This window comes from Podarcis filfolensis, assembly GCF_964270895.1.
Source record: "Podarcis filfolensis genome assembly, chromosome: 10".
Lineage (NCBI taxonomy): Eukaryota > Metazoa > Chordata > Lepidosauria > Squamata > Lacertidae > Podarcis > Podarcis filfolensis.
In genome coordinates this window covers 66798825-66825318 of record NC_139612.1, presented here as the reverse complement: position 1 = coordinate 66825318, position 26494 = coordinate 66798825, and the positions used below count along the sequence as shown (strand labels likewise).

At 44.7% G+C, this 26494-nt stretch overlaps 1 protein-coding gene across 1 annotated transcript in view; it reads right to left on the bottom strand.

Moving 5' to 3' along the window:
* The window catches only part of MKLN1 (muskelin 1), a 95914-nt gene that overhangs the window by 32191 nt on the left and 37229 nt on the right, over nt 1-26494 (bottom strand). Inside the window, exons 8-12 of the mRNA XM_083572735.1 lie at nt 25574-25639; nt 15926-16038; nt 6703-6915; nt 5773-5994; nt 4701-4830 (exon numbers count right to left, since the gene is read on the bottom strand). Coding sequence (XP_083428861.1) covers nt 4701-4830; nt 5773-5994; nt 6703-6915; nt 15926-16038; nt 25574-25639 — 744 coding nt within the window. The remainder of the gene's footprint in view (nt 1-4700; nt 4831-5772; nt 5995-6702; nt 6916-15925; nt 16039-25573; nt 25640-26494) is intronic.

Here is a 26494-nt window from a genome sequence, read left to right as displayed (position 1 = left end):
AGAGCGTGTAGAATCCATTTACGTTGTCTAGTGGTTACCTTCCAATACTGCATATCTAAAGGAAGAGCAGGGAGAGCTCACCACTATTGTGCACATGGAGGCTAAATCAGGTCAGGAGCAGGTGGTGGAAACAGGGCTGGCCATCGCTTCCGTTAGGGTAGACAAGCAACGGCGCTGAGCACTCTCGGGAAGCTGCCTTATGCAGAACTAAGTTGCCAAAACTTTGGGCGACAGCATGATAGAAGAGGCCACGTTCACAGCAACGTCACATCAACGAACTCCAACGGGTCACCCTGCAGGAGTTTGTGACGGGCAGCCCGGTGTACCAGAACAGAAAGTACTTCACAGCAATTAAGCTGGCCGGGCTGCAAGCTGGTGCAGCAGAGAAGGAAGACGTGAGCCAAGATCTTCTGTCTTTCAGGGATCTAGTCAACTCTACCGACCCTCCTCTCAAAAAAAAGCATGTGCAACTAATTCAACTGAGAGGCTACAATTGTGTACCCCACCAGTTCACACACCTACGTTTGTGAGTTTTAATGGGGATTATTTTGCAACAGCAAAAGGGTAAGGCTTGCATGCCTTGAACGAACTGTTTTTAAACAGTCCTATTCAGGAATACAGTGGTACCTCGGGTTAAGTACTTAATTCGTTCCGGCGGTCTGTACTTAACCTGAAACTGTTCTTAACCTGAAGCACCACTTTAGCTAATGGGGCCTCCTGCTGCCGCCGCACCACCGGAGCACAATTTCTGTTCTCATCCTGAAGCAAAGTTCTTAACCGGACGTGCTATTTCTAGGTTAGCAGAGTCTGTAACCTGAAGCGTATGTAACCCGAGGTACCACTGTACTCTAGCCAGGGTCTCTGTCAAGACGTAGGGGCCGCTGCCCTAACAAAGGACACTGAAACAGAAGCATCACTGCTGCGTGAATTTAAAGCTCTGCCTCATTAAAACAGAGAGAAACAGCAAGCATTTTACAAACTGGGCTTGGGTCTGTAATAGTCCATCATCTGCCTTGTCAGATAAGTCTATTGGGCTATTAAACAAGTTTTGTGGGTCACTGGGGGGTGCGAGCTCTTCCACAAAGGTGTTACAGCAAGGTATACCAGACAGCAGCTCTTGGCAGCTGCTGTTCAGCTGCTCAAGGGCCTGGATCTGGACACTGTCATAAAACCAGAGCTCATGGTTTTGAATTAGGGTGCCCCTCCTGTCATAGGCTGGTCCAATATACTGCATCCTTAAGACTGCAGCCTTTAAGTGATCAATTAGATCTTTTGATGTAAAACTTTTTTTAAAAAAATGAACTGAACAACCAATTAGGTTTCAAATGTTTTGTTTTTCAATTTAAATAATTACCCAAAGGTAAAATGCCTCTTCTCCTAAGGCATTTACCTTCAACTGGTGGATCAGGGCTCACTTACTGGGTCACATCCTGACGTGTCATAGGTCAGAAGAGCAGCACAAATCCCATACAAATATATGGTAAAAAAAAATAAGAAGTGGGTCCTCAATAATAATAATAATAATTTATTATTTATACCCCGCCCATCTGGCTGGGTTTCCCCAGCCACTCTGCATGCATGGGCTAAAAGTAGGTCCTCGATTTGGAAACTACTTTCCTAAGGTTTCTTTTACAATATATATGTTAGGGGTAATGTGAGTGGCTCATGTGCATATCAAAGAACATAGAAAGCATGCTTTTTCTTAAAAAACGTTTTACTCTAGACTCAAATGTATGCAGATTTAACCATTAATTCAAACCTCATCTGATTAATCCATTAAGATTTCTTTAATTGGATTACTGGCAGCTATTGAAATTTTAAGGCGCCAACTTTACAGCAAATAAAGGGGTCCCCCAGGCACAAAAGTACAGAAGTTTATGTTGTGTGTGCAGAACTCTCCTCTGTTTTTTTCCTTCTTCTCAATATGCATGGCATGACTATGCAAAACTTGGCCTCTTAACTGAAGCTATCATGCATTCCGCCAAAGCTGGAGAGAACCAAAAATGCTCTCAAGTCCAGCTTTTATACATGAAACGACACTGCCAGAAAGGAGAGAGGAGCAACATAAAAATGGCACCTACTTCCTGAACAAGTCTGGGTCACAGCTGCTTCCCTCATTAAGATGCTGTCGAGCCAGCTATTTTTCTGGCTTACCCGTTAAAATTACTAGGTATGTTCCCACCCACAGTCTTATTGCTGGCAACCAAGGGGGAAAAGGTAGGGGGATGAACGTTCAGCACTGTGCAGTAGTTCAGCAGTGCTGAGCGCACTGACTTAAATCTAGAGCCTCCCTGTTCTCCGATCACTAGACGAAAGCTTAAATAACTGGGTTTGGGGCAGGTGCCCACAATATTCATACAGCCAATTTGCAGGGCCTCCCCACACCCGACAAGAATTATGATTCTCTGTAAGGCATTGAACTCATCGTACATTTAACAACAGAAAGCTGATAGATAATGCTGGCTGCATGATAATATTCTAGGTTCCAGTCTCAACTATGAACCAAAACAAATCATGTTGCTCTTGAAAAGGAGCCACAGTTGTGAAATGGCAGCTTTATTTTTTATTTTATTTATAAAGCTGTTAAGGTGTTGTGAAACCAAAAAGCCTTACGCATGGAAATTAAAAACTTGGGCTACTGGGGCAGGTTACAGCAACACATAAAACAAACAGTAAGGAAACAAAAGAAAACAAGTCTGGATGCTAAAGGAGCCAGTCTGGAATTTTGATGTGCCAGACATGCTTTTGCATCTTCTTTATGTGCCCTAACCAGATGATGTCCCTCTGCAACCCTTGGGAAACTGGAGGTACTTGGTTGCAATGTTTCAAAAACTGAGAAATCTGTGAATGTTTACACAGCGAGCATTGCTGAGACAGACATACATACATGTGTGGGGAGGTGCATGCAAGTGTGCATGCGCTCAGACAACAATTATGAGTTATAATTAGGATTACTGGTTAATGTAGGAGTATCAATCTAGGGGAGAGGATGGGAAGAGGGACCTCTGCTTGTGTTCAAAATCACTGAAAACCGAGCCCCTCTAACGAAATCAACTTGTCGTCAGCATTTGCAGTTTTGACTATAATGGGCTTTTGTTCTTCCTTGTTGGGAGGCTAATTCTAACGTTTCCCTTCACAAACAAGGGAAATGTTCAGAGCTGTTTATTTACTTTCGTAGACACACGAGGACGGTAAAACTGGCATTCTATTCATTCATGAGTTCTAAATGAGTCACTCGATAACAAAGTCTGCTATTCAAAGTAAGCAGGACAGTTTTTCTTTAAAAAAAAAAAAGGCAGAGGCTAATTATGTTGTTCTCCTTTGTCTAACTGGAACATGCAATTAATGTATCTGGCCAGGAGAACATGGCTGAACGTGCTTAGCCATAAGACGGGGTCTGTTGTCAACAGAAAGTGAACTCATCACAGGTGTTTGCTAAAAACAAGAAGCCACATGCTGTCGTACCAAAAGGAGGTGCGATTTCAAGAGAAGGGGCCATGGCACTCACTCCTGGTGGTGTGGTAGGGAAGGCAGGCTTCAAGGGTTAAGCTGTCCACCTGACATCACCCACCCTAAGTCACACTTTTCTTTTGGGAATCTGACAGCCCTCTGCACCTTATTTCAGCAACAATCATCACTATGATCCAGTGAGAGACCATTCACGCATCTGCCACCTAAAGACCAGCACAACTCTTTGTAATCTAAGAGGGGCTCGGGAACGACAGTGGTGTTGTTTGCAGCCCTGCTCATTTATATACATAATTCTCTGCTTGGTAAAGCTAGTTATCAAAATACAACTTTGGAATAATTCTCATTTCACCCCCTCTTTCCATCTCTCTGGATCAACAACTGCACCATTTATGATGGTGAAAACTGTTACTTTTCTAGGGACGGAGGCTGGACTACATGTTCTCGTTCTGCCTGGACACTGAGGTCCAGCGCTGAGGGCCTTCTGGCGGTTCCCTCGCTGTGAGAAGCCAAGTTACAGGGAACCACGCAGAGGGCCTTCTCGGTAGTGGCATCCGCCCTGTGGAACGCCCTCCCACCAGATTTCAAAGAGAACAACAACTACCAAACTTTTAGAAGACATCTGAAGGCAGCCCTGTTTAAGGAAGCTTTTAATGTTTAATAGGTTACTGTATTTTAGTGTTCTGTTGGAAGCCGCCCAGGGTACAAATAAATTATTATTATTATTATTATTCTCTTCAATTGCACGAAAGCAATTAATATGTGCAGTTTTGAAAATGCAAAAAGCTGCCACGGCATGAGGAAGAGGCGGGGGCTCAGATGGATCAGGGATGTGGAACACATGGGAGTGGAGGTTAATCCTTTCCTCATTCTGCAGCTCCAACAAAAATCCACCCCAAACCAAAGCTACCCTCAGTAGAGAAGTTTCCATCGGCTCCACACACCACAGTCCTGGTCCTACAAAGGGACTCTGCATAAGGTATTTAACATGTCATTTGCTTTTGTGCGATGAACACATTGCATGATCTGACCCCACAAGTATCTTAAACAGCAACATGAGGTGCTATGGAATAGGGGGGGGGCTGCCAATTCTGTGTTGCAAATTGCCTCTGAAACAATGCTAGGTATCTCTGGCTGTGCAAAAGAGCCGTTGAAGTTCCGCAACATACAGAGGCCAGCTTGCTACCATTAGCACGGACAGGAATTCAAACATATGCAGTGAAGCCGCTCACCCATCCCTGAATCTTTCTTGGTTCCATCCGAGATGATATCCACGTGATCGCTGTCTACATCGTAACTGAAGAAATCGTTCAGGTATGTTTTCGACCTCTGGCCACCAAACACGTACAGGCAACGATTTTTCTGAAGGAAAGAAAAGGTGGCATTTGAGTGACCAGGAGGAAACTTGTGAGCACATGGTTTGCAGTTCAGATGCCAATGCATCACACCTCAGCTGCTCTCAAGCCAAACCTCTCTGGAAACTTAGTGGGAACCACTCAAAAATACCCCGTGGTTAAGTTATTTTTGCCCTTTAACTGTATAATTGATTCATTACTTTGTTGATTAAATTTAGGAATTTATTACAAAGCAGTACACTTTAATAATATATACCATATATGATAAGAATAGACTAACATAATTTAGGCAGAGGGGGAGAAAAATGAAAACTTTAAATGTCACTATTACAATCTGCTGCATCCTTGTTCACAGAATCCTGCCAGACATTCAGCTGCTAAAACAGCAAACTGGTCCAATTTTAAAGTTATGTATTTATGCTAACTTGCAAGGTTACAGCCAACCTACTATTCTGGCCGAACATTAAGAAGGGCTCAGCAGCTGCTTTCTGGGAGCTTAGAAAAGGGAGCAAAACACTACAGAACGGACCTCAAAAGGATTATGCGGGCAAAAGTGTGTGTAACAGGGATTTCTACACTACCTTGATGTTAACTCAAAGATTCCGTAGATGAAATTAAAATCCCAACATTATCCCCAGCTGCTCAATGTATTTTTGAGTTAAGAGAAAAGAGAGACACCTTTCAACAAGCAAAAGCTGGTACTTGTTCAGAAGAAAAAGCAACCTTTCAAACTTTCTCTCATTTCCTATTACAATAGCGTACCAGATCCACAGCAATTTGGAAATAAGGAAGCCAACATTCCCTTAGTTCACAATACTGGAGATTAAAATTTGGCCCTCTGTTGGTTAATCAACTGTGAGCCCTGCCATTGCACTCGTTTTCAAGTGCTGCAATGCAACTGAGTCTAAGGGGTGATAGAATAGTGCCTGGGCTTAGTGCTAGTTCTTACTGAATGGAACAACATGCAGTGCCCTATTCTGGACTGGATGTCTTCAGGGCCAGCATTACAGGAATCTTCTCGCAAGAGTTTCCACGTCCGGCACCGGCAGTCGAAGGCGAAGAGGCCACTGAATTGTGGCTCGCTGGCTCGGCTGTCGTCCACGCTCCCGTTGCAGGTCAAAATCCTTCCTCCAAAGGTGTAGATCATGTGCTTCTCTGAATCCATGCACATCTGCAAGGAGAGGCAGCATGCTTAAAAACTGCTTAATGGTGTGCTTTTCTATAACAAATGCAATGTCAAAATCAATGGTTAGAAATATCAAGTAGTGCTCATTGAGGCCGCTGACTTGGTGCTCTGAAGTTGGCCCAGGAATAACTGGATTCAGAAGGCCCTCTTTTCTTCAAAAAGCCACAACTGGGCAGACAGAGTAGCACAGTGAACAGAGAAGAGAGCCTTTAAGAATAAGAATACAGTGGTACCTCGGGTCACAGACGCTTCAGGTTACATATGCTTCAGGTTACAGACTCCGCTAACCCAGAAATAGTACCTCGGGTTAAGAACTTTGCTTCAGAATGAGAACAGAAATTGTGCGGCGGCAGCGGGAGGCCCCATTAGCTAAAGTGGTGCTTCAGGTTAAGAACAGTTTCAGGTTAAGAACGGACCTCCAGAAGGAATTAAGTACTTAACCCGAGGTACCACTGTACTGAAGACACCAAATCTCCATTCAGACTTCTAACGGGGCCAATCAAGTAAAACAGCCTTGCTGAACAGTAGCTGCAGCCTCCGTTCCATTCAGCCCCCAGTCCCAATAACCTACTTCAACAAACCCCTAACTGAAATTACGTTTCCTTCCCATCCTCTGTCTGTGTTGGCTTTCTGACTGTAATCCCCTTGGGGCAGGGGCCTCCCCACCCTTCATGGTTTGTAACACCTTCAGACCTGATGGTCAAACACGAGCTTGGGGCCTCCGTCCGCAGCAGTGTCCTCGCTGAGCAACATCCACGTGTTTGTGTCGATGTCGTAGCGATAGAAGTCGCTTTTCAGAGACTTGCTGTTCCTCACGGAGGAATCCAGGTAACGGCCCAGCGTGTAGATCTGCCTCCGCTGGATGTCGATGCACATCTTGTGGCAGGACCTGGCGCTGGGACCATTCTACAGAGTAGAGAGAAAACAGAAAGCTAGTCACGTCTCACAGGCAACATGGCCTAGGGGTGTTAGAAACTCACGTATATAAGCTACTTGCCAAATGGCACCTTAAACCTGGGTTACGGTTGCCACAATGGAATGCCTAGGGGCCTTTCTAGCAGTGAGATTTGCTGCTGCTGCTGCTAATTTCATTTCTATACCACTTTCAGTGTTCGAAACTCCCATTGTTCTAGGCACATTTTGCAACAGGGAATTTCATTAGCGCGAGCGGTTTCTGAGCAATTTCTTCGCTCCTAGCTTTCAAATCTCAGTTTCTAACACTGACCGCTTTATATTTTAGAGGGAAAAAATCTCAAGGCAATTAAAACATCAAATCCAAAATAAAACAAATTCAAGCTTCAAGGGAAATATTTCAGATCCTTCTCTAAGTGTCATTTTGCTTTCCCCATATTTATTTTACCTACTTAATTTCTAATACTGGGTTAGACTGGACAAGACTAGACTCACTTTTCTCAGTCTGACTAACATTACAGGGTTCCTGGAGCTGAGGAAACAAGGAAAACTCTGAAGGAAATGAGATGTAAAATAAAAATAAGAATTATCACGTATTAGCACCCAAGCTGACTCTTGGGCTGGGGTATTGCTTATGGGTTTTTCTTGCTGTTGTTGATATAAATTTTTTGTATCTTTACTTTTATATCTTATGATTGATGTGGAATTTGTTCAATAGTCTTTACTTTTTGATGTGTTTTATTTATTGTTTATGACTGTTTTTGTTCTAAAATCATAGAATTGTTGAGTTGGAAGGGATTACATAAAATGATGGTGATGATGAATTAAAATCTGGATGTGCCAAGCCTCCTATATGCAATGATGCATTTCTTTTTCAATGCATTTGATAACGCAAGCCTCCATGGACAGTCTTTTATGAGTACAGTCCACACATTGGTTTATCACCTTGCACGTTACTTTGTGAGAACTGGGGTGACATCGGTCACAATGCAAGCACAGCATGTGGAATTTTAACGCTTTCACTCATCTTCTAAAAGCCTCATCAGAACGAGCCTGGAAAACCGCCCCCAGAAAGGAAATTCTACAAGAAACAGCCAAGCCTTTGCTCCAAGGCAGCCAAGTTAACGCAATGCATAGCTACTTATGAAGTGTTAGGATTGCCTTTCCACAAAAGCCAAGAGTAGAAGCCAATTCCGACGCAACTTTTCCCCTTCCATGGAAGTGCACTGGGTTGATGGAAGAACATAACATAGAAGACCCTGCTGACCTTTCCTTGCAAAATCCGATTGATTCTTCATTCCTTCCTGGGAATCACTCCAAAGCCTTCCCACGGGAACGTTTTGGCAGGCCTAGCCCTAGAAACATCTATTCATAACTACAGCAATATACTTCTTTTAGGCTTGAGGCTGAAAGAATGAGTGAGCTAAAATCTTAGTCAGAACCTTTAAAAAAAAAAGCAGCTTTGAAATTTCATATAGCATGAGCTAAAAGAGAACAAGCAACTAAGGACGCTATTCTAGACAATGTCAACCTGACTGAGAATAGCAATATGGGCTGTTTCTAGTTAATTCCCTGATTTGAAACCAAAATCCCCAAATGCAAGAGCGAGTGGACGTACCACGTTTTCAAGAGTCACGTATCCTGTGCCCAAGCACAATATTTTGGTCCAGGCTGTTCTATGAACAAGTCCCAGCCAATGCAAACAAGTGGGTTTTGCTGTGACCAAAGGTCCTTTCTCCAGTTATAATTCAAAACACGGAAGAACAAGATCAAAAGCAAGGCAGTGCCTAGCATGCCAAAATGCCTTGTTTACCTTCGCCTATTTAAGAAGAAAGTAAATGTAGTAAATGGTGTGGTGTGTGTTTATGATAGACTTAAGCCCTGCTTCTGGAAGGCAAAGCTTGAATTCATGTCCCTGCGGGCTTCACAACACATCGCCCTCCGAACCACTTGCATGAATAAGAAAGGAACTGAACTTTGGGAAGCAGAATCTTGGCCTTCACGATTTTGGAATCAAGCTTTCAAACGAAATGTTTGGTCTTAAGGAGCTTTGCCTACGAAGGAGTTGAGGAGGAAAGGCTCTTAAGAACGCCGATCTCGTAACATACTGCAGGATGCTACATGCCCGGGCTGCTGAGAGATCTTGGTAGCGCTTTTCACAAGAAAGGAACAGGAAGTCTGGAACAGAGACTGCATTCGACTGCAAATACTTTGGCTCCGCTCAGAACACTTGAGAACTGCCGGATACAAAGGAGTGAAGGGGAAATGGAGAAAATGGGAGTGACCATAACAAGACATTCCTCTATCTCCAGTGCTATTCGGGACTCTCCCCACCCCCCTCTGAAAATGTAGGACAGAGAGCTAGTATACTAGGAAAGTCCCCGACTCAAATTAACTTCAGTCCCTAGGAAGCTCACAGGCGAGGCTTGTTCTCCAGATGCCAACTATGTTTTAGTGCTACATCCAAACGTAGCATTTTTCAACGCCATTTAAAGTCTGTGACGACACTCTGCAAATCATTTTGCTGTCCGATATTCATATGAGTTCTTCGTGGCAGTTTCTATTTTGAAATGAAATAGTATTAAAGCAAAGCAGTGCCAATTTAGACAGGGGTCGGTTTAAGTGCAGCATTCAAAACAATGGACTGTTTATGGTGAACTGCATAGGTGGTTTCATCCGATTCAGGAGGATTCTTCCCAAGTCCACAAGAGCGGCACCTGGGGACATTGTGGTGTAAAATAAGCACAGCCAAATGTTTGCTTTGCTGTGTGGAGACATGCCTGGGAGCTGCAGCCAACTCCAAATAAAAGAACAGGCGACAAAAAACAGGCAGTTGTCAAATGGCAGAATGCATGCTTTCTTCATAGGGAACAAGCATATTGTGTTACGCTGGTCTTATTTACAGATAACAATTCTGTCCGGAACAAGCTTAAAAGGTGCAGCAGAACACAGAACGGTCCATGTGCAGGCGACAGCTCTGAAATGTCAGAATTCAATTCTTTGGAGAATGATTGCTGTTCTTTATTCATATCCCCTCCTCATTTTAGAATGTAGCTCTCACAGAAAGAAAACATAGAGCGAACACAAACATAGTGCAAAATTGGATTTTGAAGAATTTAAACTACCCCTTGGGACCAATCTAATGTTAGGCATAGTCAGAGCAGACCCACTTACAGCAACGGACTTGACAATGGGTCTTCTCTGATGTATTTGGATCTCATCCATAATCTTTAAAAATAAGTAGTTTCAGACAGACTATCACAATGTTACTGTACGATATTGTCTCATTTGTATTTATTTAATGTTATTGCACTTTATACTGTACTCTTAATTCTTCAGCAAAATCTAAAAGGCCACCGGTTTATGGGTAGAAACCAAATCATAGACAGAGAAATTAAAGTATACCTTGCCGACAGAGGTCCGTATAGTTAAAGCTATGGTTTTCCCAGTAGTAATGTATGGAAGTGAGAGCTGGACCATAAAGAAGGCTGATCGCCGAAGAATTGATGCTTTTGAATTCTGGTGCTGGAGGAGACTCTTGAGAGTCCCATGTACTGCAAAAAGATCAAACCTATCCATTCTGAAGGAAATCAGCCCTGAGTGCTCACTGGAAGGACGGATCCTGAAGCTGAGGCTTCAATACTTTGGCCACCTCATGAGAAGAGAAGACTCCCTGGAAAAGACCCTGATGTTGGGAAAGATGGAGGGCACAAGGAGAAGGGGACGATAGAGGACGAGATGGTTGGATAGTGTTCTCGAAGCTACCAGCATGAGTTTGACCAAACTGCGGGAGGCAGTGGAAGACAGGAGGGCCTGGCATGCTCTGCTCCATGGGGTCACGAAGAATCGGACACGACTAAACAACAACAAAATAAGAAATAACCCCCACAACTCCCTCTTTTAATTAAAATTTAAGCCCTAACCATGAACTGGTTCTGAAAATTTTTATTTACTGCTTCCGTTTTGTTCTGCGTTCCAGAAGTATTCAACTCTGCTTAAAATATTTATTTCCATTCCTTCTGAAGCAAGACTATCTTCGAGATCAGCATCTTTAAAGTCCGTCCCCTTAAGCTCCTTTGGCAGACCAAGTAGTCAGAAGACCCAAGAAACAAGTCTGTGCTGTGTTCCCTTCCCCCCGCCCCCACATAGAATTCTGACATGCAATCAAAATGCAGTGATAAAAAAAGGCTGTTACCACAGATGGCAAGCAACAAATGTATTGTAAAGTCTAACTATTTGCACAGCTAGCTATTTATTAGTTTGTCAGTCATTTCCACCTCCTCTGATTATTCCGTGGGGGACCCAGTCCACAAAATATTAATGGCACAGCGACTCCTACTAAAACAGGACAAGAGATAAAGCCCAACGCACAAAACAGTTAAACTCATTTGTTTATTGTGCTGCTTCTATTAAACGCTAACGAACAATTTATGATTTATTTTTTAAATGCTTTTTATTGATGTTTCCTTTAATACAAACAAACAAAATACAATTTATGATTTAGCAAGGGAAGAGCACTGGGACCAGACAACTCACACCCAAAGCAGGGCCACTGCTTCTTGCTCCAAGTGCTCTCAGCACAGTTTGTCCTAGGGCTGTTTTGAGGTTTTATGCCTATCAATGCAAAAAGGAAGTCCTTCCACCATTTCTCAGACAGATCACCAACATGGCATGAAAAATCGCATGACAGCCAAAAGGAGCAAATCGTTCTAGGAACATCACCATGAATTGCAGCTGAGGAATAACCACAAAAGATGTGTCCCATAGTTCCAAGAGATGACAAGCGTAACTTGATTGACAGATTGCCCAACTGCCTAAACTGATGCTGCCGCCAAGAAATCTGAAATATTTTTCAGGCTTTCGGCTGGCGTTGCCTCATTTTTAGAATTAAACTCAGGGTGGTGATTTTATTCCCTGCACCTATTTGAAGAGTCCAAGCTGCTGTGCTGCATTAAATTTCCTGGGTGACATTCAACATCAAGATAGATGCTACAGAGAGGGAGGGAAGAATGAAACATACAGTTGCTGACTGTTTGGCACTGCATTTAATATAATATGTAAACCTGGCCCAAGTCCCTTTATAAAAATCACACGTGATTACAATGCTGCCATTTCAGTCTGTAATCTTATTTTTGACTAGTAATCCCATCTCCTCCTCTTGGAAAGCTTACATAATAATTGTGCATGGGTGTAGAAGCTTTACTTTCATACATTTGGCTATATCAGCTTTCTTCAACCTTGGGTTCCCAGGTATTGTTGGACTACAGCTCCCATTATCCGTGACCACTGTCTCATCTGGCTGGAGATGATGAGTGGTTGGAATCCAACAATATCTGGACCCAAGGTTAAAAAACTGTGGACTATACTGTGACCTCTTTACGCTGGATCACCTTGTTACACAATGTCTGGATTCCAACTAGCTTTAGGACTAGCAAGCTCCTTTGGAGACTGATCTACCGAGAAGTCTAGGCCACCAGAGGCTTCTATTGCATGAGAGACATTACCAGCAGGATACTATGACATCAACCTTTGCCGTGTCCTTGCAAAAACAAACATGTGCTTCTGCATCGTAAGCCGTCACCAGACAACAATTTTTATCCTCCTCCCACATTCCAGCAGCCATGCTCTCACTTTTCTATCCTCAGGGCAGGATAAACGCAGAACCAAAGACCCAAATGTTCAAACAAGACCTTAGGGACACCAAACAGCTGCAATGAGGAAAGATTAAGCTCATCTCAAGATGGTTGGGAGAAAAGGGTTCTAAGCCAAGGCTTCTTATGTTTTCTGGGGTGAGCATTCAAAAATTAAGTTCTTCTTCAATGGTGTTTTGAAGTGGCGCAATCCCAAGAGGATAGTACCACACCCCTCTTCCCACTTCAGTCAGCTCTGACAAAAGGGAAGAAATGCAAAATAGATCACGGTAGGATTCAGCAATGGGTCCCCACGGCTTCTTTTTCAGCCGTTCTGTTACAATGGACTGACGCCCTTGGCTTATTTTTTTTAGAGCGAAAAATTAGGCAAGTTTATAGTGGGTGGCACTGTGGGTTAAACCACAGAGCCTAGGACTTGCTGATCAGAAGGTTGGCGGTTCGAATCCCCGCCATGGGGTGAGCTCCCATTGCTCGGTCCCTGCTCCTGCCAACCTAGCAGTTCGAAAGCAACGCAGTGCAAGTAGATAAATAGGTACCACTCCAGTGGGAAGGTAAACGGTGTTTCCGTGCGCTGCTCTGGTTCGCCAGAAGCGGCTTAGTCATGCTGGCCACATAACCCAGAAGCTGTACGCCGGCTCCCTCGGCCAATAAAGCGAGATGAGCACCACAACCCCAGAGTCGGTCATGACTGGACCTAATGGAGGGGTCCCTTTACCTTTACCTTTGTAACGGAGCCACTACCAAACTGAAGGCTATAGGCACACCACCATTCAAACACACACCTTCTCCATTTGGTCCCAACCTTACCCGATCACCTGCATATACTAGGAAGATGCAGCTGAAAGCTTTCACATCACCCGACAACACAATGGTGGCAGTTCAAAGGGCAGCTGAAAGTGTTCCTAAGGCATTGAGGAAGATGCACGTGAACAAGTCCTCCATCAAGAGACTTGGCCTGAAGTCATCTGCTAAATTTCATGGCTGATCAGCGATCAAGTCTAGGTTTCTCCACATGCGGACTCGACAGGCTTGCAATATAAGCAATATAATAGGGAAATAAGCTTGCATGAGCATCCTCAAGATTAGCTACAATTTGGTCTCAGTTGTTTCTTTACAGTAATGGGCACATAACACAAGTCAGGCCATCTGAACTCTGGTCAAATGTACCTTCTTCTCTTCTTCCCAGCCCCATGCTTTGATCCTGCAGGCAAGCTGGCACAAGGAGCCAAGATCAAGGTGATGCAGAGCAAGGTTTCAAAATATTCTCACTAAGGGCGTTACAAATCTGGAGACACCAAGAGAATAACTTATTCTAAAGCTTTCTGGTAACCTGTAGTTGCCTGCCCAAGAAGATCCCCACTCACAGCCTTTAAAGTGGCAATTAATAGCCTGTTCCTACTGAGAAGTAAGTCTAACTAAGCTCACTGGAGTTTACCCCACAAATAACTGAACAAGATTGCAGCCGAAGCCTCACATGCAATACCAGCGTTGAGGTTCAGGATTTGAATAAACATGTTATAATTCAAAAGCAAAACATTTTTTTTCTTAGAATCCATTTGATATTCTCAACAACTCAGTACAACAGATTGTTCCTTTTAGTGGCTTGTTTATGAACAAGCTGCCCTTCCTCTCGCAAGAACATTGGAAGCATCTCCCTTGTTGAGCTTATTTATCCCGTTCCAACCGTGACCTTTGCAGTTGGCCTCAAGATTTTTGTCACAGTCCAGAAGCGTGAGTTTCCTGGCCCAGAAGCACACCGGCTGCTCTTAGTAGGGAGTTTGCTCCTCATCTGCAAGAGGAGAGCTACACCATACCCTCCTTCAAAATAGTAAAATACTGGCTTACACAGCAGATTTAACACACAGCATACACTTAGATCTCCTCCTTAACTAACCCTCTATGATCAGGAGGCCTCCTTCCATTTGCAGAAAGAATGGGGAGCCAGCAGAGAATCAAGGGAGTAGGTGGCACTCAGAGAGCTGCCCAACAGTGTTCGAAATTAGCCAGGCGCCAGGTGCATTTTGCACCTAGCTATCAGCCATTTGTAACCAAGTGAGGATGCAAGGGTGACAGGATTGTGCCTGACATCTCCACCATCTGGGGATCATTCGATCTGCACTGTTTTCACATGCTACTACCCCATCAGCTGCATTTTATCTGCACAATCGGAATGAATTTCTAGAAGCAAAATGCTTTTTCTGTGCAGCCTGAGCAGGAGCGGTCACCGTTAAAAAAAAGAGGGTGAAATAGGTCGATGGACATGTGGACTGTCCCTGGGTCAAGTGACCTTTCTTCTTTAAGTTCTCAAAGCTCTCAACCTAGCTCAAGGTTGTCATCTCAACTAGCCAGATCAGTCAGTCCATTGCCTGAAAAATAAGACTTTGGAGTCATCTTGCCCCAAAATGGCAACAAGACATTCTGTTTTGGAGACTGCAACCTTAGTTTAAGGAGTCATTTGGCACATAGCTTATATATTTGAGTTTCTAACACTGTGGCCCGACCCTCCAGGGGTATAAGGACAAGGGGAAATTGATCAAAGTCTTCCCCTATGCCTTCCACTGGTAGATACATCCCATGAGCAGAATTCTGCTCCTGAGATGCTCCCACTAGTGGAAGCTTGGTTAGGAACTAATCCTTAGCATTTACATGCTGCGTTCAAGTGTCCAGCATATTCTGCCTACAATTTTTTGTGCCATTTCTGCAACCATCCTGGAAGGCAGGCCAGTATTGTACCCCCGATACAGAAGCCCGAGGCTGAGAGAGACTTGCCCAAGGCCACCTTTGGACTGCCTGGAGGAGAGTTAAGCCAAGGACGCCCTGATTCACTCCTCACTCTCTCTTAGCCATTCTGCTGCACCAGTTCAGTCCCTGGGAGTGGGGAGGGGAGAAGAGAAAAGTCTTCCAAGTTTTACTCAAGTAAAACCCATTTAAAAATCATCCAACTTCCAGATACTCGTCTCTTCCCAAAGTTTCATTTAGTTAAGTGCTTCTTCTGCGTGTATATTTGGAGACATCCAGTAGTAGCTTTCGGTACTGATGTCTCCCATCAGCTCCAAACTCTTCATTAAAAATTTTTTATCATTCTGTTCTGCCAAAGCATCTTGTTTATTTCTCGGCAATGGAACAGCCAAACTTTTCCATCAACTATTATGAAATGCATTTGAAATCCAAAAAGGGTCATGACTTCATATTCTCTTAGAACAAGCACGGAGGGGATGGGAATGTTAAGTTTCCGACATCACTGCTGGCTCAAGGCTAAGCTACAATCAGGGTGTTTTTAAGAATTGTGTTGCCTTGGCAAACACCAGGCTCTGGTCACATGGCGCACTCATAAGAAAATGCTTGAAACTTGCCTCTTTTTCAGTATCTCTTGATATACACGCCCACTGGTTCTCCTTCACGCTGTAGGCCCAGAAGTCAGCCAGGTCCTGAGTCCCGTCCCAGCCGCCAAACAAATATACTGTTTCTAATCAAAATTTCAGGAAAGAAAGGCATTAGTTTGTGAACAAAACAGATTGAAGCATGAGATCATCGTTAGAATGTTTGCTTGCAACATCTATAAACACTTTCCCAATTTCAGGGTGGCACTCAACCAAGTTTAAATCAGTGGAGGCCTACTGAAATTAATGGACCTAATTTAGTCATGTTCCTAATTTCAACGGGTCGACTCCAAGGAAAACTGAGTATCACTTCCTTCGGAATATGATAACTTAATGTAAAAAGCTAGCTGTATTCTAATGGGGCTTGGTCAAGACGTTCCTGGTGGGCTGTGTCCCTAACCATTTGGAGGTTTTAGAAGCATATAGGCTTTGATACTATCTATAGGAAAAGGATCTGGTTTTGTCCTAAGAGAGGCACTGAGTAGCTCTAACAGACCAAAGAGAGGTGGGATTAAACAATGCTGTCCAATCAGATAAAAAAGAAAGGATTGATGGACACTCAAGTGAACCTCTTACACACCTAGGATTCAAGCAGGGTAAGTGCACAGAGGCTCTTAGAGATGTCCTGACCTCTTACGATCCTTCACAAAGAACAAAGAGAAGTTGCAATTTCTGAGTTAAGTCTATACTTTAGTGAATGGAGGGAGTTCATCTCAGTCATAAGACCATTACATTATAGGTTGGCAAGCAGTAGCACCTGGGCCAGTTCTGCTCACACGCCCTCCCGAGACATCCAAACGTTTGTCCCCTTCATCCAGACGTTTGTCCCCTTCCTAAGCGGTTTGGAAAGAAAGGACTCTGAGAGGAGAAAGGTGAGTAAGTGGGGAGGTGGGGACTTTTTGTAGCCCAAGGGCCACATTCCTTTCTAGGCAGCCACTGGAGGTCCAGATGCTGCACGTGGGCATAGCCAGAAGCAAAAGCGGATGGAGCAACAAATGCAAATTTTATATTTGCTGTAGGGTCTTTTCTTTACAGACGTACACACACACCTTTCTATCTTCCAACCAAACAAGCAGGAGGCATTATCAGAGTTATAGGTGAAAACAATTGGGGTACAAAGTAGGGCTGGAGTGGAGTATGGCCAGGAGAGACATCCAAGGGGCAGATACAAAAGCGTGAAGGGCTGCACTTGGCCCTGTAAAGTATCAGTTATCCAGAAGTGGTGGGGGAAATAGTCAGTGGTTACTTGGCACCTGGTCGCACATTTCCTCCAGTTCCCAAACCTTTATCCTGAGTGTGGCTCAGTTTTACACCTATCAGAGAAGGAAACCACTTTGGAAAGAGCGATGGAGCGGAATCACAACCACAGATAAACCCGGTGGACCTCAGGAGGAAGAGGAGTAGGGAGATCGTGATGGCGGCTGGAGGAGCTATTGTGCCAAGGGAATTTCTACCGCAACCTGCTCCCCAATGGTTTTATGCTTTCTCCAGACAGAGCACTACTGCTTTTTTTCCTACTGCTAGAGAATGAAAAACGCTACACAAGGGCTGCCCAGGTCACTGGTTAGGAGCCTCTCAACTACCACAAAACAGGTGAAAGAGGTAAGAGAAGAATAATAGAATTGTAGAGCATAGCTGTCAACTTTTCCCTTTTCTTGCGAGGAATCCTATTCAGAATAAGGGAATTTCCCTTAAAAAATGGGAAACGTTGACAGCTATGTTGTAGAGTTGGAAGGGATCCCGAGGGTCACCTAGTCCAACTTCCTACAATGTAAAGAAAAAGAAATCCTGCTCCATTTTTAATTTTTTATTTTAAGTTAGCATCTTTTGGCAACTGCAATGCAGCCGGCCTAGAATATAGCATTTAGACCAGCTGCTGGCTGGGGCTGATGGGAATTGTAGTCTAAAACACTGGAGGGCAGCAGAACACCTGCCTCCCACAACTGATCCTTCTCAAGCAACACGCAGACGCAGGAGAGAAAGTGCTGGGTGCTTCCTGGGCTCTCTTCTCGGTTCACGTAGGGTGACGTCAGGCCTCAGAGCCTTCTGTCTTAGCAGACAGGCTGGTGTGAAAAGTGTTCCCTAAAGACATTTGGGGCGAAATGGCTACCTTGTCGGGGTAGGTGCTTAAGCCGACCCGAATGATTCCACGCCAAAACTACTTCTTGAAATAAAATATTAACATATTAATTCAAAGACATTTGGGCAGCTTTCCACCCGACAGCAACAACGCATCAGTTTTAGAAAGGGATTTTAAAAGGAGGAGGATAGGAATTATTGACCCCCGTCTGCAGCAGTGCTAGTGGCTGCCACTGGCACCATCGCCAGGAGGTTACCTTGGGTCATTAACTTTAATTACCCTTCCTTTCTGGGCACAGGGCAGCCAATGTTCCTTGCAAAGAGCAAGTCCTTTTGTGTGCCTAAGTTCTCACAGCTCACAAAACCCACATTTGCCACAATGGCCCGATTGATAACTGAGGAAAAAACACAGAGATTTGGCACACGGTGCATATCCTACTGGACCTCGGGCAAAACGCCATGCAAAGCACGGAGAGGCTGCGCCGATCACAAACCTGAACTGAATCTGGTGGGAGATGGTGGAAATAGCATGCACAAGAACTGGATCCATCGCCATCCTTGACTGAACTCATAAGATCACAGAAGGGACGGGAGGGAGGCAAGCTTGCTTTGCATCTCACTTTGCAACTGCCCCCAGCTCAAAAGACAGAGGCACCATACCTCCTCAGCGGAATGAGCAACGTTTGCCTCTCTCTCCTCTTGTCTCCTCAGCTGATACTATAAATAACAAAAGTTATTTTTGGTCTGCAATTGAACTTAAGAAGTGCAGAACAAGCGCTGCCTTTGTAATGAAGTATTATCTTGATGCAAATCCTCGCTTCAGAATTTGCATCAGTCCCCACAGGAATGGAAAGAGAACCCAGATGAATCAATGGCCCAATGGCCCGTCTAGCGCAGCATCCTGTTCTCTCAGTGGGTGACACCTGGCTTGAGAGCAGTACATGTGAAAAGGATCTAGGAGTCTTGGTTGACCACAAACTTGACATGAGCCAACAGTGTGACGCGGCAGCTAAAAAAGCCAATGCAATTCTGGGCTGCATCAATAGGAGTATAGCATCTAGATCAAGGGAAGTAATAGTGCCACTGTATTCTGCTCTGGTCAGACCTCACCTGGAGTACTGTGTCCAGTTCTGGGCACCACAGTTCAAGAAGGACACTGACAAACTGGAACGTGTCCAGAGGAGGGCAACCAAAATGGTCAAAGGCCTGGAAACGATGCCTTATGAGGAACGGCTAAGGGAGCTGGGCATGTTTAGCCTGGAGAAGAGGAGGTTAAGGGGTGATACGATAGCCATGTTCAAATATATAAAAGTATGTCACATAGAGGAGGGAGAAAGGTTGTTTTCTGCTGCTCCAGAGAAGCGGACACGGAGCAATGGATCCAAACTACAAGAAAGAAGATTCCACCTAAACATTAGGAAGAACTTCCTGACAGTAAGAACTGTTTGACAGTGGAATTTGCTGCCAAGGAGTGTGGTGGAGTCTCCTTCTTTGGAGGTCTTTAAGCAGAGGCTTGACAACCATATGTCAGGAGTGCTCTGATGGTGTTTCCTGCTTGGCAGGGGGTTGGACTCGATGGCCCTTGTGGTCTCTTCCAACTCTATGATTCTATGATTCTATGACCAGGGGCCTATAGGAAGCCTGGAATCAGGACTGGATCGCAACATCACTCTCTGCTCCTGCTGTTTCCAGCAAATGGGATTCAGGAGCATTCTGACAGGGAGAACAAAGCCCCCGCCCCATTCCAAATTTTGAAGCCCTCATTTATAAATAAATCAGAACCAGGAAGGCCATTTTATTCCCACCACCCCTTAAACATCTCTCCACAAGTGTCTGTCCATCCTCTTCATCCACGTTTCCTATGAAGTATTATCTTGCCAGGCAGAGTATTCCACTGGTGAACTGCTCTTAATTAGAAAGCTCTTTCCCTATGTTTAAGATAGAGCTCTTTTCTCCTTCAAGCCCTTTCACGCCATTCTGATGAGTCCTTAAGGTGATTGCCTGCGTCTCCTCTGCTGGTACATCTTCAGAATATTTAACGGCTGTTAAAACGCTCCTCGGAAATTTCCCCCTTCTAAGAAAAGCATTCGTTTCTTTCATGAAAAAGGCCGAAGTGGCAGGGAGGTATTTTGACAGTCAACCTTTGCTCGCACCATCACAGTCATTCCAACCTCGTCCGTAATAAACCATTTGCCTGATATGCTTCACACACGCACTGCTCCCAAGGGAGCGTTTTCAAAACAGGCTAATATTCCCGTGTCTTTCACTTATAGGCTCTACAGTCTCCAAAGCCTATTGTTCCAATACATACCTTTCAACCACTGTCCCTGCCTGACGCCACCCCAGCTACTTTGACATCACAACCAGTAGCTTCTGCAATGCAATGCAATGCAATGCAATGCAATGCAATGCAAAACATGCATATAGCCAAGAAACGGAGTTAACAGGACATTTGCCAACTCCTTTTCATAGAATCACAGAGTTGGGGGGGGAGGGGACCCTGAAGATCCTCTAGTTCAACCCTCTGCAATGCAAGGATATGCAGCTGTCTCATACGGGGATCAAACCTGCAGCCCTAGCATGATCAGCACCATAGTCTAACCAGCTGAGCTTTCCTTTTATAGGAACATAAAGCACAGCTGCTTACGTAAATGTAAGCTCATTTTTGGAGCAGTAAAACACAGGAACATTAGGAAGCTGCATTATTCAGAATCAGACCATCGGGTTCAGCTAGCTCATCATAATCCATGCTGACCGACTGATTTATTTATTTGATTTATATACCACCCTTCATCAAAATAACTCAGGCCGGTTTGAAGTGGCTCCCCAGGGTTCCAGGCAGAAGCCGTTCCCAGCTCCAGCTGGAGATGTCGGGAATGCAAAGCATATGCTCTTGCCACTGAGCTACAACCCCTCCCATTTAACACAGGAATGTTGTTGTTGTTTAGTCATTTAGTCGTGTCCGACTCTTCGTGACCCCCTGGACCAGAGCACGCCAGGTACTCCTGTCTTCCACTGCCTCCCGCAGTTTGGTCAAACTCATGCTGGTAGCTTCGAGAACACTGTCCAACCATCTCGTCCTCTGTCGTCCACTTCTCCTTGTGCCCTCCATCTTTCCCAACATCAGGGTCTTTTCCAGGGAGTCTTCTCTTCTCATGAGGTGGCCAAAGTATTGGAGCCTCAGCTTCAGGATCTGTCCTTCCAGTGAGCACTCAGGGCTGATTTCCTTCAGAATGGAGAGGTTTGATCTTCTTGCTGTCCATGGGACTCTCAAGAGGCTCCTCCAGCACCAGAATTCAAAAGCATCAATTCTTTGGCGATCAGCCTTCTTTATGGTCCAGCTCTCACTTCCATACATCACTACTGGGGAAACCACAGCTTGAACTATACTAACACAGGAATACTAAACCCCCAACGATCAAACCATGCAACAGCAGTCCAAATTACCACAGCAAAATACAGGAACCACCAATTTCACTAACAGAAAATCAGACACATTATCCATTCTCTAGAACAGGCATAGGCAAACTCGGCCCTCCAGATGTTTCGGGACTACAACTCCCATCATCCCTAGCTAACAGGACCAGTGGTCAGGGATGATGGGAATTGTAGTCTCAAAACATCTGGAGGGCTGAGTTTGCCTATGCCTGCTCTAGAATCACCATCTAAACAAATGCAGCTTCGTTTCCCAGTGTGGGAGGTGGGAGGAAGAAAGGGGTGACACCTCAAAACTTACAAGGAGAGGAAGGAAGAACTTTCTGATAGTAAGAGCTATTTGAAAGTAGAACGGACCTCCTTGAGAAGCTGTGGACTCTCCTTCCTTGGAGGTTTTTAAGCAGAGGTTGGATGGCCATCTGTCAGGGATGCTTCAGTTGAGATTCCTGCACTGCAGGGGGTTGGACTAGATGACCCTTGGGGTCCCTTCCAACTCTACGATTCTATGAATTCCTTATTCTAGAGGCACAATGCTAGAAGCCCTGTTTCCTGTTAAAAAGACAAACCACTAGTACTTGGAGTCGGCTTCATTAGGAGATCTTAATTTGGAAGGTGGGGCAGGATTTATAAACTAGGAGATGCTCCCTAAGATTTTAAGCTTTAAGCTTGCTTGATGCCATCGGAGACAAGAGGCCTGACCTCCGGTTATGAAAGCACATCCCCGTATTGCTGCTTGCAGCGACGCTGACGGGTTACGTAACCATCCTCCTCTGACAGGAATTATCATCAATTCCATAGCACTGCGAGAGCAAACACGCACACGGTTGCCCCTAACAAAGCGTCAACAGTGATGCCTCCAGGCTTTGTGAGGCACTAAGCAAAATATTAAAATGGATGCCCACAAGACATGCAATAAATTGGCAGGAGGGATCTCCTCCGTCAGGTAGCTGGCCAAGTGCTGATTCATCCCCACGCCAGGCACTTTGCTATTCATAGCTTAGCAATATCGTGTCATTTTTATCTCGGTGGTGGTGGTGGGCGGCTGCCTCCAACTCTGGGACCCCAGGCAGCCATTTGCGCTCAAGTGGCCAGAACCAGTCTTTTGGATTTATGCCCATAATGGGAAGAGGAGGGGAATGTTTATGGAAAGGAATAAAGTACAGGTGTCCGTCTGCCTCAAGCAAACCAGGGGTGCGTTGTTCCTCAGTGAGATTCCCGAGGAAACATCCTCTGGGCCCTTCTTAACTGAAGAAAAAGGAAGCTTAAGTCCGATGCAATGGAGACGGAATTTCCATTTAGCAAGAGACTGTTCAGGATGGAGAAGGCCAATGTCACGTTCCATGAATCAAGGTAAGTCTCGGGCAGTAGAAAAACTAGGATGGGGGGGTGGGGCAGAAGGGGAAGCTCTCCTGTACTCAAAATAGGCCCCAAAAGTCATGTAGCAAATTGGAAGTTTTCCAGATGACGTTAAGGCAGCTAACACTTACTTTTTCAGCTTGGAATAATTGAAATGTGCATCTTCAAGGCGGCAGATGGAAAGCTATATAGCTCAGCTTTATCAGAGACTTATGGGATGTGGTAGGAAGCAGAGGAGAGCTTCTCGTTGGCCAGTAAATCACTTACAGCCACTGAATACTGGGCTGGCAGGAAATACAGACTGAATATACAGGTGAGGGGCTGCTGAGAGGAGAGCAGCAAGCGACAAGAGCAGTCCACCTTGAAATTCTGGCAGCGACTGACACACCTTTAAAATTCCTCAGCCACCCTTGGATTGTTCCAGATTGCACATCCCGAAAGTGTCAAACGAGCTTCAAATAGCGGGAGCACAAAATGTCCTGGTACTATTTGCCCAGAAAAATCAGGCAAATAGCCACTGGTCACCAGTACCTTCCCTGAACACGTGGCAGTTTTAAAACGACAGCGGGTGTACGTCATAATTTGTTGAGACAAACTGCAGAATTCTAGAAACTGGCCTCTCTACAAAGTAGCTACTGTCATGCACGTCAGGAGAAAATTTCCTATTCTATTTCTGCCAGAATAATAACGTTAAAAAGTATTCTGCTTTCTGTCCACTAGAGGGTGCTTCCCTGCTGCATTAACAATCCCTCTGGTATTTAACGGTATAACTATTATTTATTATGTGGCTGTTAACTAGAAGCTGTACAAAAATGATAAAACAATGTCCCCACACAAAATACTATGACCTAATAAAACAAAACACGAGGGAGGAAAGAAAATGAGGAGGAACGGTTAGGAGGCATATATATAACCAGAAAGGCCTTGGACTGCTTTAAAGTTGTCTTTCATTTATTTATAGGGTTTATATGCTGCCTTTCGAAACAAAAGTTTGTCCAAGGTAGCTTAGAATCAGTATCTAAACCAGTATCTAAAAAGTTAAAACTGAAACAGCAGTATAAGACAATTCCGAATCTAGACCCTATAAAAGAATGCTTACAATTTTTAACAGAGAGCAGCAAAAGTTTAAAAATCCAGCCCATCATTTTAGCCCAAATGCAGCCTGAAATACTTTCATATTTTAAAGGTCATTTCTCTTAATTCGTATTTTTCGTACTTTTCGTATTTTAGGTCATTTCTCTTAATTCAGCATTCCTTGTACACATGTATCTACCCTGAAAACTCTCTGGTAGAGGTTAAAAGCAAGCAAGCTGTACTTCAGAATGAAATAGCTTTTCTATTCAGAGATTTATTTACTTTTTACTGTGCTCCTCGAAGCCCTTATAACAGGTTACAAAACTGGGGAGCTGGTATGACCACAGTGACCTGAAAAATTGCAGCTAAGATTGAATAAAGTCTTCAGTGTTCAATGAAAATAAGAAGGGTGAGTGAGTCTATTTCAGAGCAACCTCTTAAACAGATGGCTCTGGGATACCAAAACATATTTGGGTGATCTGAAATCACCCAATAGGAGTGCTATTTATGCAAGCACCAAACATATTTGGGTGATCTGAAATCACCCAATAGGAGTGCTATTTATGCAAGCACCAACGAAAATTGGGATTCACTAAAAAAATGTTTCTCGTGGCTGAGGTAATGGAAAGCAAAAAATAACTGCAGACCGTTAGTCAATCTCCCCAGCAGGAAGGTTTCCTCCCAGCAATCAGACCCCAAAGCACAAAGTAAAAACCCCATCCGCCAAGGACCTCAAAGAGAACTTTCTCTTGGTCCTCAGCCAATGTCCACCCCACTCAGTGACATCACGTCTCTGGCCGAAGCAGTCGCAGAAACCTCAAGCAAAGGCAGCCAGCCTTCCCTGACCCTTAGGGGCTCCTCAACTGATCCACCAAATTAAAAAATAACCAGTTAAACCAAGCCCGGAATATGACTGCTTTGTACACTGGGAAAGGGACCACACACTGATCCCCGGTGCCATGAACCTGAATCGGTCCCTGGAATGAAGCCCCAAACACACCTGTCTTGACAGAAGGAAAGCTCAAGAACCACAGGCCATCAAGCAGCCAAAATCAGGAAACTCCAGGTTAGGATCAGACAGGCACAGTCCTACCCACCAGCCAGGGTTGTAGATGTATGAAGATTCAGTAGGCTAGGCAAACGAGGTATGTAGGCGAGCAGAGAGCAGGGTCAGGAAGAAAGGAGGAAGAGACAGGCAGAGGAAGCCTAGTGGAGCTAAACCAACTGCCTCACACAGGAAAGGCTGGAAACCTCTGGTGCCAAGTCTGCGTAGAGTTCCCATGAAGCTATGCAAGACTCCTGGCAATTATTCAGGCTGCAAAACTAGGCGGGTCTGAGTAAGACAGGTCCCGAGAACTCCAGCCCCAAGAGCCTGATCCCAACATTGCATGGTGCAGAACAATTTTGTTTTAAGTGAATCTGCTTCTGGTCTGTGATCGTGTTGCGTTCCTCCAGTTAAACACATCCGTCTGCTCCACTGCACTGGAAGGGGAAGGAGCTGAGGTCAAAAGCTCCCTGCCTAATTCAGCAATGGTCCTCCTTTTGCAACCTTTCGCTGGTTTCTCAACAGTTTAAGCTGAACCTTGAAATAAGGTCATCCACAGAACTATAGCCAGATGCAAAAACCAATTATAGTTTTGTTTTTAAAAAGAAAACAAAAAACTAAAGGCTGCTCACCTGTCTGCACGTCAATGACCATTTGATGGCCGCCTCTCATTCCAGGCCTGCTGTCCTCGCCATCACCTTGTTCAAGTTTAAGGGAGAGAAATCCTCATTATTCTACATGGTTGTGAATTTCCCGACGCACGTATTTAACTGGATTCAAGATGCGCAAACTTACATAATTCCAAGAATGAAAACGACAGCACTGGCTATTGTAACACAAAACATGCGGGCGTCAAAACAGAATGCTGAAATCCAACATGATACACTGTACTGGCTAGAGTGTTGGAATGAAACTGGGGAGACTGAGGTTTGAATTTCTACTTGGATTCAAAGTTATTGGATAGCTTTGAGTTAGTCCCTCCCCAGATTGCTGCAGGGATAACTTGAGAAGACCGTGTATGCCACCCTGAGAGCCTAGGGAATTAGGGTGGGATAATAATGCAACTTTCCCCCCCATCAACCCCATGTGAAATATGTGCATCTTGAAAGGACATTTTCCTCTTCTGAAAACAAACTGAAATGAAAAGGGTGGAGGGTATTCTCATTGACCAGGTCACTATATTATTTTCATGACCTTATGGGATCTGAGGGACGTGGGTGGCACTGTGGCCTAAACCACAGAGCCTGGGGCTTGCCGATCAGAAGGTCAGCGGTTTGAATCCCCGCGATGGGGTGAGCTCCCATTGCTCAGTCCCTGCTCCTGCCAACCTAGCAGTTCGAAAGCATGTCAAAGTGCAAGTAGATAAATAGGTACCACTCTGGCGGGAAGGTAAACGGCATTTCTGTGCGCTGCTCTGGTTCGCCAGAGGCAGCTTAGTCATGCTGACCACATGACCAGGAAGCTGTACACCGGCTCCCTCAGCCAATAAAGCGAGATGAGCGCCGCAACCCCAGAGTCGTCCGCGACTGGACCTAATGGTCAGGGGTCCCTTT